The sequence below is a fragment of the Toxotes jaculatrix genome, chromosome 4 (assembly GCF_017976425.1).
Source record: "Toxotes jaculatrix isolate fToxJac2 chromosome 4, fToxJac2.pri, whole genome shotgun sequence".
Lineage (NCBI taxonomy): Eukaryota > Metazoa > Chordata > Actinopteri > Toxotidae > Toxotes > Toxotes jaculatrix.
The window spans coordinates 12924759-12947228 of record NC_054397.1 but is presented as its reverse complement, the minus strand read 5'-3'; the positions used below and the strand labels follow the sequence as shown (position 1 = coordinate 12947228).

General features: G+C 40.3%; 1 protein-coding gene across 4 annotated transcripts; it reads right to left on the bottom strand.

The window, feature by feature from the left end:
- Positions 1-960: 960 nt before the first annotated feature.
- pds5a (PDS5 cohesin associated factor A) lies at positions 961-21460 on the bottom strand. Of its 4 annotated transcripts, none has more exons than XM_041035593.1 (34): positions 21343-21429; positions 21114-21251; positions 20257-20409; positions 14667-14870; positions 14147-14233; positions 13527-13624; positions 13258-13384; positions 12750-12830; positions 12471-12611; positions 12094-12209; positions 11651-11745; positions 11378-11523; positions 10880-11031; positions 10343-10456; positions 9963-10044; positions 9807-9855; positions 9535-9674; positions 8820-8935; positions 8152-8257; positions 7822-7982; positions 7523-7646; positions 7176-7334; positions 6937-7005; positions 6590-6726; positions 6162-6285; positions 5846-6050; positions 5262-5376; positions 4939-5071; positions 4513-4632; positions 4215-4277; positions 3766-3917; positions 3591-3678; positions 3233-3492; positions 961-1920 (listed from the first exon to the last, which is right to left on the bottom strand). In XM_041035593.1, exons 3-34 carry the CDS (start codon positions 20368-20370, stop codon positions 1917-1919), a joined length of 3882 nt encoding a protein of 1293 aa, XP_040891527.1. In that variant the 5' UTR covers positions 20371-20409; positions 21114-21251; positions 21343-21429; the 3' UTR covers positions 961-1916. The 4 variants fall into 4 exon arrangements, with proteins under 4 accessions (XP_040891527.1, XP_040891529.1, XP_040891530.1 ...); XM_041035597.1 differs by lacking the exon at positions 961-1920 and adding an exon at positions 2400-2954; XM_041035595.1 differs by lacking the exon at positions 21114-21251 and having other exon boundaries at positions 21343-21460.
- Positions 21461-22470: the final 1010 nt, after the last annotated feature.

Genomic DNA, 22470 nt, shown 5'->3' with positions numbered 1-22470 from the left:
CTGGAACTCCTCTGTTATCCTATGAAGCAGATTGTAGGCCTGCACAGTATTTTCACACATTGAAGTACATGAACTGTAAGGAAATGCTCCATATTTAGAAAAGGGGGGTGTATGTGCACCCTTACCCATGGCCTTTTTTTTTTTTCTTAAAGGAAACTATCTTCCTTTTACTTGCCCTCCAGCTGGGTTTCTACCAACACAGTGGCAAATTACAGTACTAAATGGAGTAGTTGTGCAACCTTCTCCACTGACATTGAACAAGTTTTCAGCCAGAGCCAAAAAAAAAAAGAAAGTTCATAGTCAGGGGGGTAGAATGCACACACCATCTCCTTTACTTGTAAATAGTCAGGTCCTTGATAATGGGCCATCTCGTTATCACTAGAGTGCACCATTGTTGGCTGGATCTATATTTTGTAAGAAAAAGAAAGGACAAAAAAAAAGGAAAGAGGCCCCCCCCTCCTCTCCGTCTTCCTGGTGTTCTCACTATGTACAATATTGCACGATGACAAAGCATAAAAAAAGGGGGCTGTTGCATCTCAGTTTCTCCATTTGGATTGAGACTTATTTTCCTCGTTTCCTTGGAAGCAAGCATCAGCAGTATAAAAAGCATGGTTATTTATTGTGACAGTGTCATGTTTCTTTGATTAAAAAAAAAGTGGAAAATCAAGTTTGCTTGTGTCTTGTCTCTTGCTCGCAAAGGCGCTGCACTTCAAAAAACTGATCAAGACAAATGCACTACTCATTAACATCTAAAAGCATTTATTTTCTGGAAAAAAAATTAAATATGATCATGAGAATAGGCATACTTTAACTACATCAAAAATAAGTTGTCATCAACACAACCCACAAGGTTTCCACTCATTCAATGCTTAAAACCAGGCTTTAACCCAACAGAAAACTGACAAAAGTACAAAAAATATTTAATTGTAAAAGATGAACAAAAACCTGAACACACACTTGTATAGTAATATATCATTTATGCATTCCAAAGTACTGTTACATACTTCAGCAGTAAAAAAACAAAAAGGTTATTCAAACCCAGCTCAATTTCAGAGCCCCTGACCAGTCTAGGGGATGAGGAGGCAAGCAGAGCTTGGAACACAGTATCCAGAAATGTTTGACAGATTAAATTTGTCCATGAACACACTGGAAATGAACCAAAAGGCCTTGAAAAGCATTACAGGTAGCAGTTAAGAAGCCACCGAGAGTTTCTACCTGGCCTTTTAACGCTATAACCGAGCTAAAGCACCTAAACATACCAAAGTTAGAAACCTAAACATACCAAAGTTTATAAAATTTTGGTGCCGGTACATCTGTGAAATGCATTGATGTTCCCATATTTAAGCCATTTGCTGTAATTTTTAACTGTCTTGGATATTCAAAAAGTTTAATTGGAAAGTTGCACATGGGTATTTACAAAATACAACTGTGTTAAGTAAAACGGGTGAGCTCAAAATAAAAATATTGTGCAACAAGAGACACAAGGAGGAAGAGGTCAGGAGACATACAGTAGGATTTTTCCCAGGGAATTTAATAAGCAACAATCATAATCAGATTAAAATGTTTGTAAAACGTCCATCCTGTTTTTTTTTCTTCTTAAAAACGGCTCCACAAAAGAAGCAAAGAGCAACAAACACAAAGGAAAAAATAACATGTTTTTGAGTAAGACCTACATACAATGAGCTTCAAATCGTGACTACAAGGTGTTTAAAACCTTCTAGGATGTCAGTGGTGAGTGGGTGTGGGTGTGTGTGTGTGAATGAGTGTGTGTACATGTATGTGTTTTACCAAAGGTCCATTATGTGTCCAGGAAAGCTTTAAGAGTCAGAGGAGCATGTACATAGGGTTGGGAAGGTTTTGAGGAAGAGTCTGGCCCATTCTCTACAGTCTTGATTTCACCTTCACTGGTTTTCTCTTTACCTGAAAGACAACAAAGTTCAAACTTAGCCTCAGTCACATGTGACCTGTCACAGTGATTTTGAAGACCATTCCGTCACAGACAGACAACCTAACAATGATGTAAATATCTGTGAACTCAAGCACTACAGCCCTGCAAGAAAATAACCCCGATGAGGGCCATTTAGTCCATACTGCTATATTTACTTTACTAGGCTCCCTTTCGAGTCAATCTGATGTGTGTAATCGGTCGAACGCCCCGATGAACACAATTCAAAGGAACAGTCCGACATTAAAGGAAATACTTGCTCCCCTTCTTTCTGAAACTTGGATGACAAGATCAATGCCACTCTTATGGCAGTATCGTGTTTGTTTAATCCTAACACAAACAGTATCTTGCTGTTACAGCGTCATCAGCCATGACCTGTGCTCTACAAATGCATCTGCCAATTCAAACTATAGCCAAAGACATTGCACAGTAGTTGTGTGGGGACGGAAAAATTGTAGTTAATAAGGGAACAGTTACAGCACGCAACTCCCACTAAAAAACACAAATTGTGGCTAAGCTAATCACCTCCCATCACCAGCTCTGAGCTTAACACAAAAGAGAGAGGTATGGATATCCTCATTTTAGGAGATACAAACTCTTTGCAGGTCTGTGGGTTGGCTGATTGACACATGCAAGATGAAAGACTCAGCCAGCTCTGTATGTCTCTGTAGTGAGCTATGTTTAGAGACATCCTGGACTAAAACAACTCACTGCCAGTCTGCCTGCCTTCTCTTCACAGTTGAGCTCTCCCTGCCTGCCAGAGGAAACTCCCCTCCTTGTGGACTTGGTATCTCCCTGGCTATGTGTTTTGGACCTGGCTGCGTAGAGAGGGTCTGTCTCTCTGTCCTTCCTGCCACAGATAACATCCTCTGGGCTGGACTCCAGCTCTATCTCAGTGTCACCCTCGCTGCCCAGGAGGAGGGCGACTGTCCCTACAGCTCTCCCTGTCTCCTCTCCAGACTCCTTCTTTCTCACTTTTTCCTTCTCTCTGCTCACATATGGCCACCTGCTGAGAGAAACAGTTGACATCTGAAGGGTGGGGGGCGCGGCCCCGTGTAACCACAGGATTAGGGTATGTTCATTACCTGTGAGTTAAAGAGACACAAGCTGGGACTACAAAGTTAAAAGAACCACTGTGTAAGCCTTTCCTTTTGGCCCGTCAATTTCATCTAGTTTATTATTTATCTGCCAATGAGATGATGTTATGATGAGCTAAGCTACCATGGTAAAATCCATCTGAAGCTACTTTGAGTCATACCTTTTCTCTTTCCTCAGCTCCACTCTTACCTCTGTAAGTCAATCTGTCTCTTCGTCCCTTCATCATTCTGCTGTTTTGACATCTTGACGTTGACCGTCTCTGCAGACGGGTTGGAGTTGGGGTCAGCTGCTCTCTTCCTGCCTCTGCCAGCTCCACCACCTGCTGGTGGCGCCCCTCCCTCTTTTTCAGTCGCTACAGCAGCAGCAGCTGTTTTAGGAGGACGGCCACGTCGCTTGACAGGCGACGCTTCTGTCCCGGCATCAGGGGTGGCATTTTGACTTGGCTCCTCCTGAAAGACAGTGACAAAAAGCTTATTTAGGAAAATGCTGCTTCAACTTGGAGTATGTGTCACTCCGGCTGACGTCTGGTTGTCTTTTCTGAACTCACCTTCTTCCCCTCATCATTCTTGATCACTGGGTTCTCATTGTTTTCCTGCGCTCGGCTCTCTGATGACTCGGTGGCAGCGTTGCTGTTACTACACAACACATTTGTTTTTAAATAATTCAGTTGAAATACACATTATTTTATAATTGTGTGAATATGTGAGTGAGTGTGTGATTACCTGTTCTTGTTGATGGTTGAGGAGCTCAGTGGAGAAGAGTTGGTGCTGGTGTTGCTGGCTGTGTCTGAGGCTGTGGTGGTCTTGGTGAAGATCCGCCTCCCTGGTACTGTCAGGGGCTTATTCACAGCTCCCAACACTGGAGCTGGTTTAGGCTGCATAAAGTAAGGGAAGGGGTGGTGGGGTGTAGTGGACAGACTTCAATATATCACTCAAGCCTATACTGATGTTCTACATGTTGCTCTAACTTTGACATAAGTATTATGCTTGTATACAGAGGATCTAAATATTTTCTGGTGGCAGTTTGAAAACTCAAAATAAAACAATAAACATGTTCTTCCATTTTTAGCTCCACATCATAATGAACTTCCCATTTACAATTTCTCAATTCTACTTCAACTCTATGGTCCTGATTACAGTGATTATAAAGGCAGAGAGTGTTTTGTATTTACCTTCCCAGTGAGCAGCATTTGTCTCATATCTGCCGACAGATATTCTTTATCGTTTTTGAAGTCCTGTTGAATCAAATTACAACAAAAAATTTGGTTAGCATAAATGGCCAAAGCACAAATATGAGCCACAAAGGTCATGATTTGGGCATTTAAAATGTTCGGTGTTATGGGGCCACTCTCTCCAGGAGAAGCAAAGGTTGTATTTATGTTTGAGAGGTTTGAAAGGGGTTTGTTTTGCTTGTTTTCCCACAAGACTGAACACATTCTCCACACATATGTGCATGCAAGTGTGTATTGCCTTGTCCTGTATGAGGAAGAACTTGGAAGGTAAGACGGGATCTTTCGGAGAATCCAGGTGACATGCAGTGCTCTTGTTGGCGATCACGAAGAGAGCAACATCACAGACAATATACAGCTTCTGTAACCACAACAGCACAAGAAACACTGTGAGGATAGCCGGATGGAAAAGTTGTTGTTTGTCATTTCATTAACATAAAAGTCTTCACATTTTGCACAGCCTTCTGATTTAAAAATCAAACATCTGAAAAATCACTATGACCTGATCATATATTCTGTCAATTTGCAACTAAAACCCAAACTCAAATGTGTGATCAATACACTTACATAGCCATTTTTATGTTGGTTCCTTCACTGCTTTTGGTTTGTTAGGTTGTACCATTTTTTGGTTGCATATATTCATGCATAAATATGTGTGTGTGTATACCTCATTGGCCTTTGCATCATCAGGACACTGTGCATCCTTGGTCTGTTTGATGTTCTCAACCATCTTCCTAAGAAAGGCATGACTGTTGTTCTCATTCTTGGTCATCAGCACTTCCAGCATGAACCACAGGCACCTACATAACACAAGCACACACAGGATTAGCATGCTGTACATCACAGCTGTATCATAACCGCTTGACTATTTGTCCAGGTTCAGTGTTTACTGTCTAGAAAATGTTGAATCATTTTTTAAAATACAAGTTCTCAGCTGTATCTTGGGAGTCAGGGACAGTTTAGGACAAAACACAGTATGTCAGCACTCACTCTTTGATGTCTTTGAGCTGTTCGTATTCGTGTGGTTTTGTGAAGTCTGGGTCGTGGGCCAGAAGGTGGATCATATAGGGAACGACATACTCAGGAAGGAGTGAGACAAGTTTTTCTGAGGGGAGAGACAGAGAATAATTCATTTTAATGTCCAGTAGTATGTTTCCATTGTGCTGAGTGGAAAAAAGTTTTTACACTTGTCCAAGGTGGAAGTTTCTAAGTTTGTCCTTCGCTAAAAGCAAAATGTGACAGAGTGCAGTGGAATCAGCTAATTACGCACTTAATCAATCAGAGCAAACCATACCGCATATATTTCCCCCTTCATCCCTGTGCATCTGAATTAAAGTGAGTGGAATATGGAAATGTAATACTGATTAATTATTTGCACTATATATGGATAGATACTTAGATTTATGTGATCTTTCATATTCTATACTGCTGTTAAGAGATGTTACTGGCTGTGTCTGAGGCTGTGGTGGTTAAAGACGTAAGAGATATGCTTCCTAAAATGACAGCAGCAGCCATGTGTAATCACGGAGCACATGAAGTTTCGGTACAAAAACATCCAGAGGTTGAGCACTGACCCTGAGCGAGCGGGTTCTGTTTGATGTACTCTCTGCGGACGGAGATGTTTTTGAGGAGGCACTGTCGGGCGTGGGCACGGCGCTCCTTGACCGGGTCCTTGGCACACAGGGCGAAGACGGCCAGGTACTCCAGGGGCAGCAGCAGTTTGACAAGAGCCAGGTGCAACTTCTGAGCAAAGATCTGACGAACCTGGTAGCACTCATCCTGTACATAAGAGGAAAAGAATCCAGCAGTTCATTCAAGGGAGTAAAGATTATTGGGAATGTTTTCTTCCCATTAAAAATAGAAAGAAAAGGATGTAAAGGTGAAACTGACATTGATAACAAGGCCGCAGAGCTGAAACTGTTCAGGTGTGATGATGTCATGGTAACAGGGCTCCTGGGCCAACTTCATAATGGCTCCACCTGCGGCCAGCCTCAGACGGGACATGTCCGATTTACTGCAAGGAAGAAGGAAAAAATCAAAGGGGAAAAAGTAAAAAAATTAAATAGTTTATAACTCAAATCTGTTCCATAAGTGTAAACTTTATATACACCAGGTTTTTTTTTCCTAAAGAGCTGATAGCTTTTGTGTAACTCTTAAAGCGCCTTGTTTCAGAATGAATGAAAACTGTTGTTAGTAATCATAGGCAGATAACACATTTAGGCCTCCACCTAAAGTTAGCTACTTTACACACATGCCCCCCATTAGATCTAACAGCTCTACTGTGATCCGGGAACAGTGACCTTCAACCCCTGAGCTACCTGATCTTCTTCTGCTCTGTGAGGTCACCCTCGCTGACCAGCATGGCAGACAGCAGACGCAGGGTGGAGTTTGCTGACTTGGATTGGTTGTTTTTCATTCCTAGTAACCAGCGGACCAGCAGCTTGATGGCCTGCACCTGTGGGAACAGGAAGGGCATGAATAATCAGAGAAAGTGGCGCCTCTACATCTTTACAATCAACCTTTCAACGTCTTTTAGAACACCACCACCGAACAAAATTGGAATATTTGTCATCAACACTAGATCTTGGAGGTGAATTCATGAAGTAAAAATGAATAAGGAGACTGAAATAATGTGAAATTAATCCCAGATACGTTTGCCTCTTACCTTGGCTAGAACCTCAGGAGAGACTTCCTCATCAGTGGTCCACAGCTTCCCGTTCTTGTTTCCCACAGACTGGAGACACAAAAGAATATGACACACATTTTCACTTTTTCTTTGCATATACACGTTCAACTTAATTTTAACAACCACTGTTTATTCATGACTGGGTAATTTATAAATTGTCTCCATGACATTGCGAAGAAAATACAAAACTAGGAGCCCGAAGCTTGATCTACACATACTCTGTCATTCATGAGTAAGTCCTTCACGATGAAGTTAGCCACAATGGACTTCATTGGTGAAGCAAACTGATCTGGGGCCAGCATGGAAATGTGGCCCAATGACACGAGGGGAGTGATGAGCTGTTCTGGGACATCTGCGTTCAGACTACGTGACAGAGGCTGGAGGTGAAGCAAAACACAGCAAAACAATGTTACTTCAGCAAATGATGATATACACAGTGGAAAAACAGGCGACAAGAACGTAATGAACAATGCTGGTTGACGTAAATAAAAAACATTCAAATTCTTCCATCTGTAACACAAGGTAGATCCTTGCAGGTTCAGTAAGTTAGGAAAGGATCCCCTACCTCAAAAATCTGTGCCAGCTGCACTTCCTTGTTGTTAAAGATGGCATGGATACAGTGCACGGCCTGCTTGGCCTGGTGAGGTGTGCCCCGCTTAGCTTTCTGATGCAGGATGGGAATCAGGGTCCTGATGGACACAGCAGATATTAGGAAGACTTAAAGCCGACTCTGATTAGACAGAGAATATACTACATACAGACTACTACTACCTTAGAAGGATGTTCAACACAGGCACAATAGTCAGAATTTATGATTTGCACATACTCGCTTCATTCCCATTTTTCTTTTCATAGATTTCTTACGATCGTATCTGTTGTAACTCAGTCTCGATCTTTTGCCCAGTGTTTCTGAAAATCTGGATGGCGGCTTCAGCCACTTTGTCATCCTCCATCTTCAAACACTGGAGCAGAGACTCATAGGTCTCTGCTGAGTGGAAGGCTGTGGGGTGGGTGAATGATAGGACCTAGAAGTGATGAAAAAGGGTAGATTTAATTTACTTTCTTCAATTCATTAATCAGATTACTTATCCAGAAATATAATCCAGCCTTAAAAGACAGATCACACAGACGGTGGCGATACAAAAATGAACTTTTGCAGACTTGAAATCTCCATGCTTAATCCATGTCATGTACCTTGAGTAGCTCCAGGCCCGAGCGGATGGCTGTATCAGGGGTAACACCCTCCTCATCGTCATCGGCTGTGCCCTCAATGGACTTGTTAAGCAGTTTCACCAGAGCACTAAAACAAAACATTGTAAATCATTACCATTGTTATTTTAAACTCATCTAAACCTATGTGTGTTTTCAGCAAACTGTTACACAAAAACAAACTGTTACACTGCGTAACTTGAGTACTGGAAGTCATTCTGTACTAGTATTTCCTCTCTCATGGTGTTTTTCCATAAAGCAGAAAGGGTTAAATATGTGCCCTGACCGAGGCCTGCAGTTACACCTCACCCCCACTAGGTGTCTCAGTGAATGAGAAATGCCTGTTAATGGTATTACACAATGACACAAACACACAAAGAGTACATGAAGCTCTCTGTCACTAAGATAGGGGAACACACACACTGTTGGTTTGTCTCTGTTTCAGTGTATTGTACAAAAAATAGACTTACTTCTAATGGAGCAGGATTTACAATGCAATTTTAAGCCTTTCAATTTTAATCAACATTTCCAGTAATCCATTTGACTAGGATTAGAATTTAATGTGCAAATATTTTTGGTTTGTTGTGAAATTTAAGAGAGCAAAACCCAACGACAAAACTTGGTGAGCTGAAAGTATTGACACTTTTTCTGACCTGATGGCCTCAGAGTCAATGTGGACAGGAGCGATGCGCTCCAGCAGGAACTTGACCATCTCCAGGAAGGGGTTGGTGGGCTGTTTGGGGAACGTCAACTTCCGAGTGATCTCCCTCTGCACACAGCACAAACAGCAATGCTGTTAATACCAACATGATATGTACGGTACTCATGATATGTCTGCATATGCATTTACACCAAGGCTCTGGGACAACCTTCCCTTCTGGTCATAATACAATTTCATATTCCACTAACTCCAAGATAAGACACTTCACCATGAGAGATGATCTGACCAGGTCTCTTTTAATAATAATAATAATAATAATAATGTGATAGCTGATTAACATTCTGAGACTCAACAAGACATGGTTACTTTCCCTATTATAGCATGATGTCATTCCTGCTACTACCACACAAACTTGTGTAATTCTTTCTATGACTGCACCTTGAAAACACATAAAATAAACTACTTCCAGCATGTAACACAACTATCTTCTTTCTCTGAACAACCATAGTCCCCTGGGATTTAACAAGATGCAACAACGTGTAGAACTTGTATAACAAACTCACAGCATTGAGTCTGATCATGTTTTTATGGATGATGTGTTTGAAATGTTAACACTTGGGTGTATGTGATAAAAAGAGACAGAAGACTGGCCTTCTGTCTCGAGTGAGAGTATATGCTAGATGGATGAGCGTTCAGTGTTCTCTCACCACACAGATCTCAGCCTGTTTGCAGGAGCAGGTCGGACTGATGAGCATCTCCAGCTGGACTCGGAGTTTCTCGTCCTCACCAAGAACCTGGTTGAACTTCTTCATGAAGTCCTGGGCCTTTCCTGCATCTGGTAGATTCTCTAGAAACACCAAGCAGAGTTAGGATTAAGTGATTAGGATGCCACTCGCATTATTGGGAGGAAATAACCTTTACCATTTTAAAGAAATGACAGAGTTGAAAAGTTGTTCTTGTGGGTGTGTTTCCAACTTACTGGCAATACTCATCAGCTTCCCAAACATGGCTGTGTTATTGGCCTCAGACTACCAAGGGAAAGAGAGAGAAACAAGTCACAGACATGTGAAACATTTGCATCAAAGGATATGGAGGAAATTATCAGTTCTGTGTGTAACTGTGTGTCTCAGCGCACCACTGGCAGCTTGTGGAGGTCCAGCAGCTCTTTGACGAGGCCTCTGAGCATGTTCTGACACTTCCACATCTCATTCAAAGCCCTGAAAGCAAAAATCAATTGCACAAAAAGAAAGGAGGAACAAGTGAGAGGAGCAGTGACAAAAACACAGGGGGTGATCAATATGCTGTCCTTGTCATATGTACTTGTTGACCCATTAGTGTGATGTTTGTTTCCTACTGTATATGGAAACTGGGTTGAGTTTGCTGCCATTGAGCTTATTAAAAATGTGTTTACAGCAAACATACATTCAAACAAAAAGGCAAGAATTCATGCGTACAATCTAAAATGTGCATGTGTGTGTTTTTGCTGAGAGGCGTAGATAAAGCAGGTTTACTGACTTGACTGCATTTGTGTCCAGGCAGGCGTACAGATAGTACAGACACTTCATCTTCTCCTCTGTATCAAGACTGTGAGGGACCATGTACTGGGCAAAGATCTTCTCTACTAACAACCTGTAGAGAAAGGAGGGGGGAGTTCACCGTGAATTACGAGAAAACAGAGAGAATGAGACAAGTGAGGAATCCATACTAATTTCACTGCACAAATAAATTTGCAATTTATTAAGACTGATAAAAGATTTGTGCTTATATCTCAAATCTTAACTGCTCTAGAGCAGCCCTTTGTATCTTTCCTACTGGCTGCTCATAAAAAAAGAAAATTCATTACACATCAGATCCAAAACCCTTGTTCTGTTGGCTGTTTCTCTAAAAGTTAATGTTTCTGATGGCAACAGCCAGAAACTGCATGTTGACGGGATGGAAAATTCAACAACTGTGTTGTTCTTTACAGCATTAGAAAATAAGTAAATAAACACACAGACGCGCGCACACACAGACATTCAGTTAAGCCGGTAAGTACAGTATGAATGTTCTCACTTGTCATCGATGCTGTTTTGATAGTATATGTGCAGCAGCTTGTCTTTGATCCAGCTGATCTTCAGGGCAGACTCCTTTCCAGCCTCATGGTGAAGGCAGTATTTCTTATACAGCTGAGCCAGGCCCATCATGGCCTCCTTACGCACACGCCACTACAGGGAGGAGGAAGAACAGGGGAAGAACAAAAACAGGCAAGACAATAGTAATTTAAGATGCAGAAAAATACTTATTTACTATTATTAAATTCATGCACTGTTTGTGCTCTCAGGCAAAAGAATATTAAAGTTTTATGTCAATGTACATGATAGTGTTGGTGAGGTATGATTTAGGACTCAGAGATGTTGCTTTGCATGTCTCCAAGATCCATGACCGCTGATAATATATAACATAATATTTGTTAGCTGCTTTACTATTACCCATAACTCCTTTTGATTAATTTTCTACATGCCAATTATAATATCTGCGCCACTAATGATATGTCAGTGCATATTTCCTCACCCTCTTGTCCAAAGTCCTTTCTCGTACGAAGCCCAACAGCTGGTCATTGACCAAGTTGAGATCTTTCTTCCCGGCATTGATGATGGTGACAATGACATCATGACGGATGGCTTCCTCTGGGTCATGGGAACGCACCTTCAAATACTCTGATTGGATAAAGAAGAGAAACACATGTAACCACAACACTGTTCAGAGAATAATGAGAAAGAAAGGACTGCATTAGAGGAAAGAGGAAGAGCGAAGTCAGAAAAACAAACACAAACAATAGCACACCTGTCAGGTCTCTGGCCAGGTCTGGGTGGTTCATGAGGCAGTGACTGGCAAACTTTACACACTCTAGCCTCACTGGAACGTGGATGTCATTGAACCTGAAGAAAAATAGAAGTTATACATATGATGAATTACGTTAAGTTAAGAAAAATATGTCTCATGAATTAATAATATCAAGATATCAAGATTCCACAGGGGGCAATTCCTGCAAACTCATGGAGCTACCCTGGCTCCATGAAAGTGATCTTCTTTACAGAATTTTTTTTTCTTTTATTCTATATATCATTAGAAATTTCTACTGCGTATTCAATCATTCAAAAAAAAAAAAAAAAAGAATATATCAGTAATAACATCTCTTCCCACTTGTAATTTGTTTCTCTTGAGTGAACTGGATCAGTTTAAAGCATCATTGTGTGTGTGAATGAGTGTGAACGCGTGTAACTCACCGTCCTAAGAAGCACTGCCACAGTGGTCTGTTCTGTGAGGCCAGCTCTGAGTCTTTGGCCCCAAACAACTTAGCTAGCAACCGTACAACAGCTAGACGCTCCTCGCCATCGTTGCTCTGCACAACACAACACACATAAAATTCTATTGTAACTAGGTGAAATTGTTTTAGGTCCTCTTCAAACTGATAAACTGGAATCAGTGAGCATCTGTTATTGTTATTATATATATTGGCTGAAATGATTAATCGATCACCTAATCAGTTGCTAATTGACTCAGCTCTATAGTGTTTTTGAGTTGCAGTTATTGGGAACTGAGTTGTTATCATTTTCGGGGTTAACTGTGTGTGTGTGAATGTGTATCTGTGTGCTGTGTTTACCTTAAGTTTGAACTCCAGCTGTGGCATGACAGAGGTAAGCAGCATAGGATCGATGGCAAACAGTTCCTGGATGAGGTCAAAGACGTGTTCTGATAGGTCGCTGACTGATGACTTGCCCATCACTAAAACCTGATTGAAGAACTGAGAAAGAAAAAAAGTGTGAGATACAGAAAGCAATTTCTGTTGACAGAGCCTAAGAAACAAAAACACAGAGTGAAACAGAATAAGTGACTGAAATATGGAAGGGAAATAAACATAACTGTGCGGGATGCTACTCACGTTTGCGATGCATGTCTCTATGGTTTGGACGGTCCTCTTAAGCAGAGTCTTGGCAAGATCATATGCTTGCTTGTTCAAATTCTGTTCCAGGGAAAGTTAAATGCTGATTAGTCGTTCAACTATGCATATTTCACTTGAACACACAAGTTTTTGGCCAGTGTCAAGTATGACGTTAGATGACAGTGGCTGAAAAATATGGTTCAGGTTCATTCTCATTTTTCTAAACAGATTTTCATCAAGAAACAGAAAGCTGTGCTTCTTGCTTCAAAGACTGAAGCTTGGAGTCATAAGGGTCCTCAGCTCAGAGTAGGTTTCCATTAACAGAAAGCAAAGAGAAAAATGTAAAGAACAAGTTGTTGATTTTCTGCCCAAGTCTCAAAGTAGTTGCTGAAATAATAAACTGAACTTTTGTGCAGAACAACGTCATGAGCATTAAGATTATTATAAAAAATACACAATTTAAAAAACAAATATTATATGTGTGTGTGAGGATATATGTGCGTCTTACCTTGTGTGCAGGGATGAGGTTAATGAGGATGGTATCCAGCAGCTCCTGTGTGACTCCATCTCCCTCCATGATGATAGAACTCATCAGGTCCATCATATGCATCTGAACCTTCTGGTTATGGCTGTTACTGTGGAGAAAGAGGGACAAAGAAACTGAAACAGGGACATTTTCTTGCATGTTCTATTTCAGAATGTAGAGGGAAAAATGATGAAAAAATGATGAGAAAAAAATACACAAAAGGATACAGCAGCAGATAACAAGGGCCTTACTTGATGACAGAGAAAAGTGTTTTGAAAAGCTGGATGAAGATCTCGTTGCAGTCCTCCAGTTCAAAGCATATGTTGTATGACTTTACCCATGCTAGGTTCTATGGAGACACACAAAAATCCACAAAAATGTTATTCCTTCAGTAGCAGTCAATAATACAACAGTGAATTTTTTTTCAAAACTACAGTTCATAAAAAACCAAGTAGGACAGCAACTAAAGACCATTTTCATTAGCAACGAATATGAATGAATGCATTTTTTTTCTTTGATTAACTGATTAATTGTTTGGTCTGAGAAATGTCAAAAACTTGTGAAATAGTGCCAGTGACAGGGTGAAGTCTTGAAATGTCTTGTTTTGTGTGACCAAAATCTAAAACCCAAAGGTATACATAGTGCTTTGACATGTAGCAAAGAGAAGCAGCAAATCCTCCCCTTTGAGAAGCTGGAACCTGAGAATTTGTAGCACCAAATTATTTTTTGCTTGAAAAATGACGATCAATTAATGGGTTGTCAAAACAGTTGCAGATTATTCAACTAATTAATTTGCTAATTGTTTCAGCACTAAACATTAGTAGCTGTCCCTTCTTTGCCCCTCATGAATTCCTCCAAACAAGCTGCTTACCTCCAGCAGGTAGAAGTATCTGTTGAACTGAGGGCTCTTGGTGTCTTCTAGCCCCTTTAGCTGTCTGGTGATGAACAGGAAGATGTCCTGGAAAAAAGACAGGAAGGTGATAAAGTGATTTTTTTATGTGAATATTGATGATAGCTCAAAAAAGAAAAGAAGATTTCTGGCAAGCAGAATGGCTCAGAGGAAGCAGCAAGTGTAGTTTTTCTAGGAAACACTGGATTGCACCTAGACACGCTAATCCTGCTGCCAACTCACCAATGCCTCTCAACTAATCTGAAAATGATATAAAATTCTACAATTCTGAGGACTGCATTAGCCCAACAATGGCAAAGAATTTTATTTTGCTCATGCTCCACTTAAGTAATTACAGCTAATGAAATCTGCACACAGCTTTCATTTCAAGTGTTTTCAAAAGCTGCCATGCTTGGGCTGCTTTTGAATACTACATCCTTGGGGTTAGTGGTGAGTCAGTTGATGGAGGATTTCAAACAGTTGCCCAGGGTCTGTTCCTAACCTTGAGTTTGTCGTGGGAGGTGTAAGGGGCCTCGGGAGCATAGATCCTGAAGATATCAGCCAGACAGCAGGCCACCAGAAGCCGTACGTCTTTATTGGGGTTCCTGAGGAAGAACTCTGAGGCCAGGTGGAGCGCCAGGCTGAGATACTGCTGCTTTTCCTCTTCAGAGTCTTGATCCATGTCCATGTAGGTCTTCACCACCATCTGTGAAACAACAGAGCAACAACAAGGGAGGGTGAGGTGGGAAGCATCCTGAATGGCCAAAATTAAAATTAGTAAAGTGAAATGTTTGGCAGCTCAGGAAGGAAGAACAGGGAAGTTTGTCGAGGACACTGGATGACGATGAGAGCCATGGGACTCAACTATAGAGTTTGTTTGCAGCCAGGCAACCAAAACTATGAGCTAATGAGACTAAGGCCCTGCACAGCTTCAGATATGCTAACTAGAGCAGAAACAATGGAATGGATTCATTCGTTAACTGAATCTTAAGGTTCCAGGTCCTTAAATGTGGGAAATTGCTACTTTTCTTTTCCTAAATTAATGGAAATTAAATATTTTTGTGTTCTGGATAGCTTCATGATGTTTCATATAACAAACAATTACTATTGACAATATACAATATAATTGACATGTATTATATGGTATATATTAAATACCATATAATATATGGTAGGATAGATATATGGTAATCAATAATGAAAATAATAATGTTTGCTGCAACCCTAACCCCTAAGGAACACTTTGGCCCTGCCATATCACTGAGTGCTGTGACCTTTAGAGTTAAATCACCAAAATAAAAAAGGGCTTTATTATATTATCTCAGATCCAAAATGAATTTATTCAAATCAAAAATGAAAGTTTTCCGGTGCTTATGAGAGTTGACTTTCAATCTGCCTTTGCTCATTTGGATTACCTCATAGCAAACAAATAGGGCTAAAATGACAGGAATTATTATCAATATTTCAATTCAGTTTTACAGGTTAACCATGAACATCTATACCTCAAGAGGTTGTATGCACACCAGTCTTAACACCTTTCGTTGTTATTACCTTCGTTTTTATGGATACGAACTAGGACAACATGTTTTAACCTACCACTTCCTCTAAAAGAAAGTATGTGTCTGTGTGTGTGTGTGTGAGAGAGAGAGAGAGATGAAGCAGAGCAGTGGAGCTGGCTGAACAGCCAGGCAGCCAGCAGGGGTGGGGGATGGGCCAACAGCTCCAGCAAACTGCAGAGCGCCACACTTACTCCTACACACACACACACACACACACACACACACTCCAACCTCTCCACTGGTCTTACCAGAAACAGTCACAAACCAGCCTACAGAGACGAGTGTGTGGGCCTGTTGAGCTGCAGAGTATATGTGCGCCTCTATGCCCTAAATTTATTATAGTTTATTTGGACAAAATTCTAGCTCCGTCTGCATATACATGTGACATGTTTTCAAATGGCTGCTGATGCAAAGTATGAGGCTCCACAACAGTTGTGCTGTTTCTGCAAAACGTTAAACTGAAATTAACCCACAATTTAACCATGTAATTCATGAAAGCGGCTCGGGTATCATCTGATAAACTGAAAAGCGAAAACCATTTCCTTCCACAGGGTTGAATCAAAAACGTTCCTCCACACAACAGCATCTCTACAGCTCACTAAGTAACAAACAGGGGGTTATGTGGGACACTATTTCTTGGCGTGTTGGGGGCAATTCTCGAAATATTGAAATACTGCTTCAGCTAAAGGAACAGTTTCTCCCTCTGAGAAATAAATGTGGTTTGAAACAGCCATCTCTACAATACACAGTCACATCAAGCAGATGATGCGTCCTCATTCTGCATCCTCCCTTATTTCCCCTGTACACAGTGCTTTTCTTTGATGGATCAAAGAGAACATGACCAGTCTGTGCTGCTGAAAATACTTAGCCACTGGGTAAGCTCAGCTAGATATTACCCTTTTAACGCTATAAACACACTCGTGGTGTAAACTTCTGTAATAAAGAATTCACAAACAAAGAGCATCTTTCTGTGTTTTTAATTGTCACATTTGCAAGAGGGCACAGGTGGCCTTCAGCGGGGCATCAGGCAAAGTGAGCAACATCTTCCTCTCAGTATGTTTTTATCCATTCTTTAGTGAGAACACCTGTGACTCGTCATCCTTGACAGACAAAAGGCATAAAGCATGTTGATACTGTTCGAGACATACTCCCAATAAGAATACTGTGGCTATTATCAGGCCGCACTTTGCTTCATTAAGTACTTCATTACTCACTTGTGTTTTGTTTTCTATCGCAATGTCAAGACGACCTTGCAGGAGAAAGTAATTACTTTGCCTTAGCTTAACTCTTTTATGCTTCATAAAACATCTCAAACATCCTCCTTAAACTTCACCAGACACATATCCTGTTGTAGTGCAGGTGTATATTTTCAACAGTCTGAACACGGGAGGTTTCAGCCGTCCTCCAGGCTAGACTCCTTTATAATGAGTTTCTCTGCATTTAGTTTCAGCTCTGTGTAAATGCCTGAAACAATCTTTACACTTACATTATTTGTACCTAGGGCAAAAATGACTTAGTTACTCACTATACACTACTACCACAGCTCATGATCCTCATTTATTTTCATCGCCTTAACAGAGCTGACCAAAGTTAAGCATTAAGCAAAGAGTTGCAGTGTTTGTTGGTTGGCCGACTTGTCTGCTAGTGCTGGAGTTTAGCACTCTGCTTCGCTAATATTAATCTCTGAGTTAATCTCTCCTTTACCCGTCAGCTAACTAACATTAATGATCAGGCAGCTGGCAGTTTTTGACTTTCGCTGACTAGGCAAAAGATTCCTACAATGGCCATTCAAATATTATTGAAAGCCATTTTGTTCCCAAAGCAACTGCATTCCAAACACACATGTAACTTGCAAGACAACTGCTAGTGCATTCTGTAATGAAAACATACATACTCAATAAATACATACATACATATATCAATTTTAATTATAAAACCTAGTATCATTTGCCTCAGGGGGCTTAAAAAATCTGTACAGCATAGAACAACCCTGCGTCAGTAGACCCTCGAATCTGATGCGAAAAAACTTCTCAAATAAACTATTTAAAAATGGTCTCAGGAAGAGAGAGAGAGGTCTAATCCCTCTTACAAGACAGACAAGCAATAAGTCTCCTGTGTACAAAATAGAGCAATACAGTAGATTTGTAGTACAGACAACCAGGATAACAACATTGTAGATAGCCTGTAAACATAAATAAAGAACATGAATCTTGAAGAATCTCAACAAACTTGCAGGTGCAGTCAAATTGACCTGAGCCACACAACCTCCTCTTCACACCACCTTAAACTGGGATTTTCAAAACAGTTGTCTTTAGCGCCTTTTTTTTCAAAAAACATTTTTTCATCAACACAAATTCTATATTAACCTTGTCTTTTTATATAAATCCATCCTGTACAGGCTTTACTATATATCTATTTGTCATTTGTTTCTACTTCAGTGCCTGGCTAACAGACGCAGCTTACGTCTACACAGACTCCCTCAGAAATTAAAACATGCCATGTCACATGCGCTATAAAGGTTTTATTTTTTTGTAATATCCATTAGAGCAAATTATAAAGTGTCTTATATTAGTGGCTGACTGTAGATTAAAATAACTGGGACATCAACCTTATCAAATTAGCTTTCCGCTCACTAATTGCTCTGCTGCTGGTACAACATGACTCTTAAGTCCCTTGCACAAATCAATTAGCTAGGTTACAGCACATATAATTAGTATCAGCCTTTCTAACTTTCAAACAACATACACCAGATTTCATGCGGCTGCAAAAATCTAAATGAACAACAACACAGTCAACAACCTGCTATCCAGCACATTAGTCCATTGTGTTAAGGCCAAGGGTTGCGTACTTCATGGTCGCTATTCTACTTTACGAAAATTGTTCTAGGAAACCCTTTCTGTATTATTGTGCTAAACAATATGATGTTACTATTTGGAGTCACAGGAGCCCTGTAAACACAGATACACACAGTAAATTTAAAACTACTATGAGTCGAAGGGAATGCGCTGTCAAAAAGTTTAAACCCTGAGTCTGAAGAGCTTCTCATCAAAGTTCCTATAAAAATAATGATGACAGTGTGAAAACCATGTGAAAGGGGTCACTTGTAGTGATGAACCTATAGAGAATTTTCACCTGATTCTACGGCTCCCCTCACAACTTTACTGTTGTAGTTCACTCTCACTGTTCTCACAGGGTCGTTTTCAGCCATACCAAGCAGTTCTTTACAGTGAACGTTCTGTATACTACCTGGGCAGCACCACATGGTAGACAGACACGGTCAGTAACTAGCTGATCATAGTGGAGCTTCCTTAAAAGCTTTTTAAAAAGCCAGATATTTCCCTCAAGAGTTAGTAGAGACCAAAACAAAGCTAAATGGAAGTGAAGATGTTTACTTTATTTGCCAGTAGCCCAGAAAATGTGACTTCAAGTGAATATCAGCATTTCTCTGTAACTGCTGGTTATGTGAATAAGCAGCTCTTTGCTAACAAATATGCCATGTCAACTTAAATGTGATGATATGCCACTGCTGAGCTCACAAAAACCAAACAAAAAAAAAAGATATTGCAGATTTAAAGCACGGTTGGGTGATATGTTTATAATCAATATCACAATAAATAAAAATATATCATTTCAAAGGAAATCCTCAAATGGGTGTTCATTGAACTGAGCTCCACTATTATGCACTACGTAAGACAATTATCATTAAGCCTGTAAAACAAAAACTGCAACGACCAAAACTTACATGGAATTACTGATGTGGGCGACAGAATTGTGCAGATAAAATAATATGATATGATCATATAGTCAAGCAAGGTACGATTCTACTGATCTTCTGACTATTACCTGATCTTACCTTAGAGTTGGGCAAGAACTGCCCCAAAAATTGCTACAAAACTAGCATACAAAAACAAACCAGTGGCAATTTGTATATTTTGCATATCCTAACTTTGCTTTAGGAAGGTAAGATTAAAATCTGAGAACACTCATATATCATATATCAAAAAAATTCCTCTGACTACTTGAGCCCTGCTGATATTCAAAAAGGTCAAAAAAAACCTCAGTTATTATTTGTGCAGCTGTTTTCTTCAGTCTCCCTTAAACCTGAGTCACAGTTTTGTTCTCTTGTAGTAAAAATAGCTTGAGTGTGTAATGTTTGCTTTTCTTGTGTTCACATTACGGGATCATCCCATTTAGAGTTAAAGGGATGGGATGGAGGGCTGGAAAAGTTGGAGCCATGAACACTTCTAAACAATGCAATATTATCTCCTGTTTTATATCATGTCACACTCAAGTTCATCAACATCATAATACCCTGGCAGTGATAACATGTTTATGAGTGGTGTTGTACAGACTCAGGGAAGACAGGGGATTAGGAAAACAGTCTGCCATTAGTGAGGGGCCTCTTATTACTTAATATCCAGTAGTTTACAAAGTTAGAAGGGTTTTGGCGTTGTGCCAGGGGCTGGACACTGGTACATGAGGTTAAGTCTCATAGAAAACATATCTTGGCAACAAGAAATCCCACCAACATACCTTCAATCGTTTGACCACTTCATCGTTGCTGATTTTGTCCGTAATTTCTTTTACTCCAGGGGGATAGACGATCTTTCCGTCCCCCGCCGGTTTCTGCTGTTGCGGGAACTCCATGCTTGTTGATGTACGATCCACACGGTCTTCTACTGGCCTCTATGGGTCAGAAAACAAAAGTTCAACACAACCATGCTACCGCACTTATCCAAAACCTCGTTTTAAGCATCATTCTCATTTGCCAATCATCAATTTTGCCCGCTAAAATGGACAAAACCGTGCGTTTATATCCAACGATATCCTGAACCAGAAAACTTTTCAAACAGAAAGCCAACATTAAACCAGCGCTGTGCATATTATTAGCTTGATTGCTAAAATGCCCCAGCTAAACATCAGCTCCATATTTTCCGTAAATTTCTCACCAAACACCGTATAGCTACAGAAACAAGCTCAACTGATATTTCGGTAACCTTACAGCTATTTCAACAACCAAGTTGTTGGAAAACCACTTTAAAAACAGCAGGGGAGCCGCCGGTGTATGTCTACTGTCATACAGGTTACCAAATGAGCAAGCTAGTTGCAGTGCAAACATCATTGGCTAGCGGCTAGCATTTTGCGGGAAGGAAGTCGTGTTAGCAGCGAGCGGCTAATTCACGTTAGCTGTCCAAGCTAAGTAGTTAGCCTACTTTGCTAGCCTAGGCCGCAAACTATTCAGGTACCCATCACATCTCCAGCTATAGACAATCACAGAGGAAGTGAAGTACCCAATCATCTCTGCTTCAAATAGCCATGCTCGTGGTCAGTTCCTGTGGTTTCCGACAAATGCAACTACTTTGTGAAGTTTAAAAATGTAGCTTATTTACTTGTTTCTGTCTTTTTTCAACTTCAACGCATCGCTCCGTACTGCCGCTAGTTCACAAGCGAAGAAGGGCTGCTGCTACCGTCGCCCTGAGCCCTCCTCTCTCACCACCAACTTGCCCCCACGGAGGATTTTGAACACCCTAACAAATGCAAAATGAATCTGTTTTCAAATATACAACTACGGCTAAAGCCCCCAGGATGTTTGCCGAGCGTTTCCTCGTTGGTATTTACCTCTCAAGTGGGCCGTTTTAATTCATTAGTCTGACACAGGTTGGGTTTAGTTTTCGGCACAAAGCTCTCTGTCCGTTCAGTCAGTGCTGTCTGTGTGAAGCCTGGGTGCATAGCGCCCCCCTCGGTTTCACCGGAGTACTGCACCACAGAATACATGGCGGGAGTTGGAACAAACAGCACCCTTCAACTTTCTGTTTCTCCACCGCTGTGTGGGATTAATTCTCAAACTGTCACCTGTACCTGCCAAGCCCCCACCCCGCCCCCCTTTTTTCCTGTTAATTACATATAATCTCTATATTTGTCTATAAAGTCACATTGTTTCTGTATGATGGCATTTTCTGTTTTTGTGGCATTTACACATATATGTAAATATAAAACACTGCATACATACATACTGCTACTGCTAATAGTAATCAGAATCACTATTATCACCATCATAACAGTTATTGTAGTTGTTACAACAGCAACATTTTATTTCAAAGGGCTAGCGTGCTAGTCCTTCAACACTTACTTCCACCACAAATATGTTTATTGACATTGCAATTTCTTGTTATTACCACCAATACTACTTTAAGTACTAGTGGCAGTGAGCAAATTCAGCACCTTATCTTTTTCAGTGAAATACTAAATTGGTGAGAGCAGTGACACCTGGTGGTCAAGTGGTTATTAACAACTGAAAAAAGTGATTCAGCTTTACCCATTTCAAGCATGCTGCAGACCATTTACTTTTGTTTTAATCAGAATCAGAATAACTTTATTAATCCCCGTAGGGAAATTCTTACTGTTACTTAACTCCCAGTTGAAAATGAAGAAAAGAGGAAAATTGCACATAGTGTGTTGTAAGAGAAAAAATTTCTAGAATAAATAAGTGAAGTGAAAACAAAATAAAAGTATAGTATAATGAAAATCAAGTAAAAATATTGCAATAACTCCAATATCAAACAGAACAATATATACAAATAATATAAAAATAGAAAAAATAAGACATCTTATATTTTTAATGAGCTTATTTTCTGCAAGGAACCTGACTAATATTTTATTGTTTCAGTACCATTTGACTTAATATGATGTTCAGCTTTTCACATGTATTAAAATTTTTCATTTCAAAACATTTGACTGACGGATGCT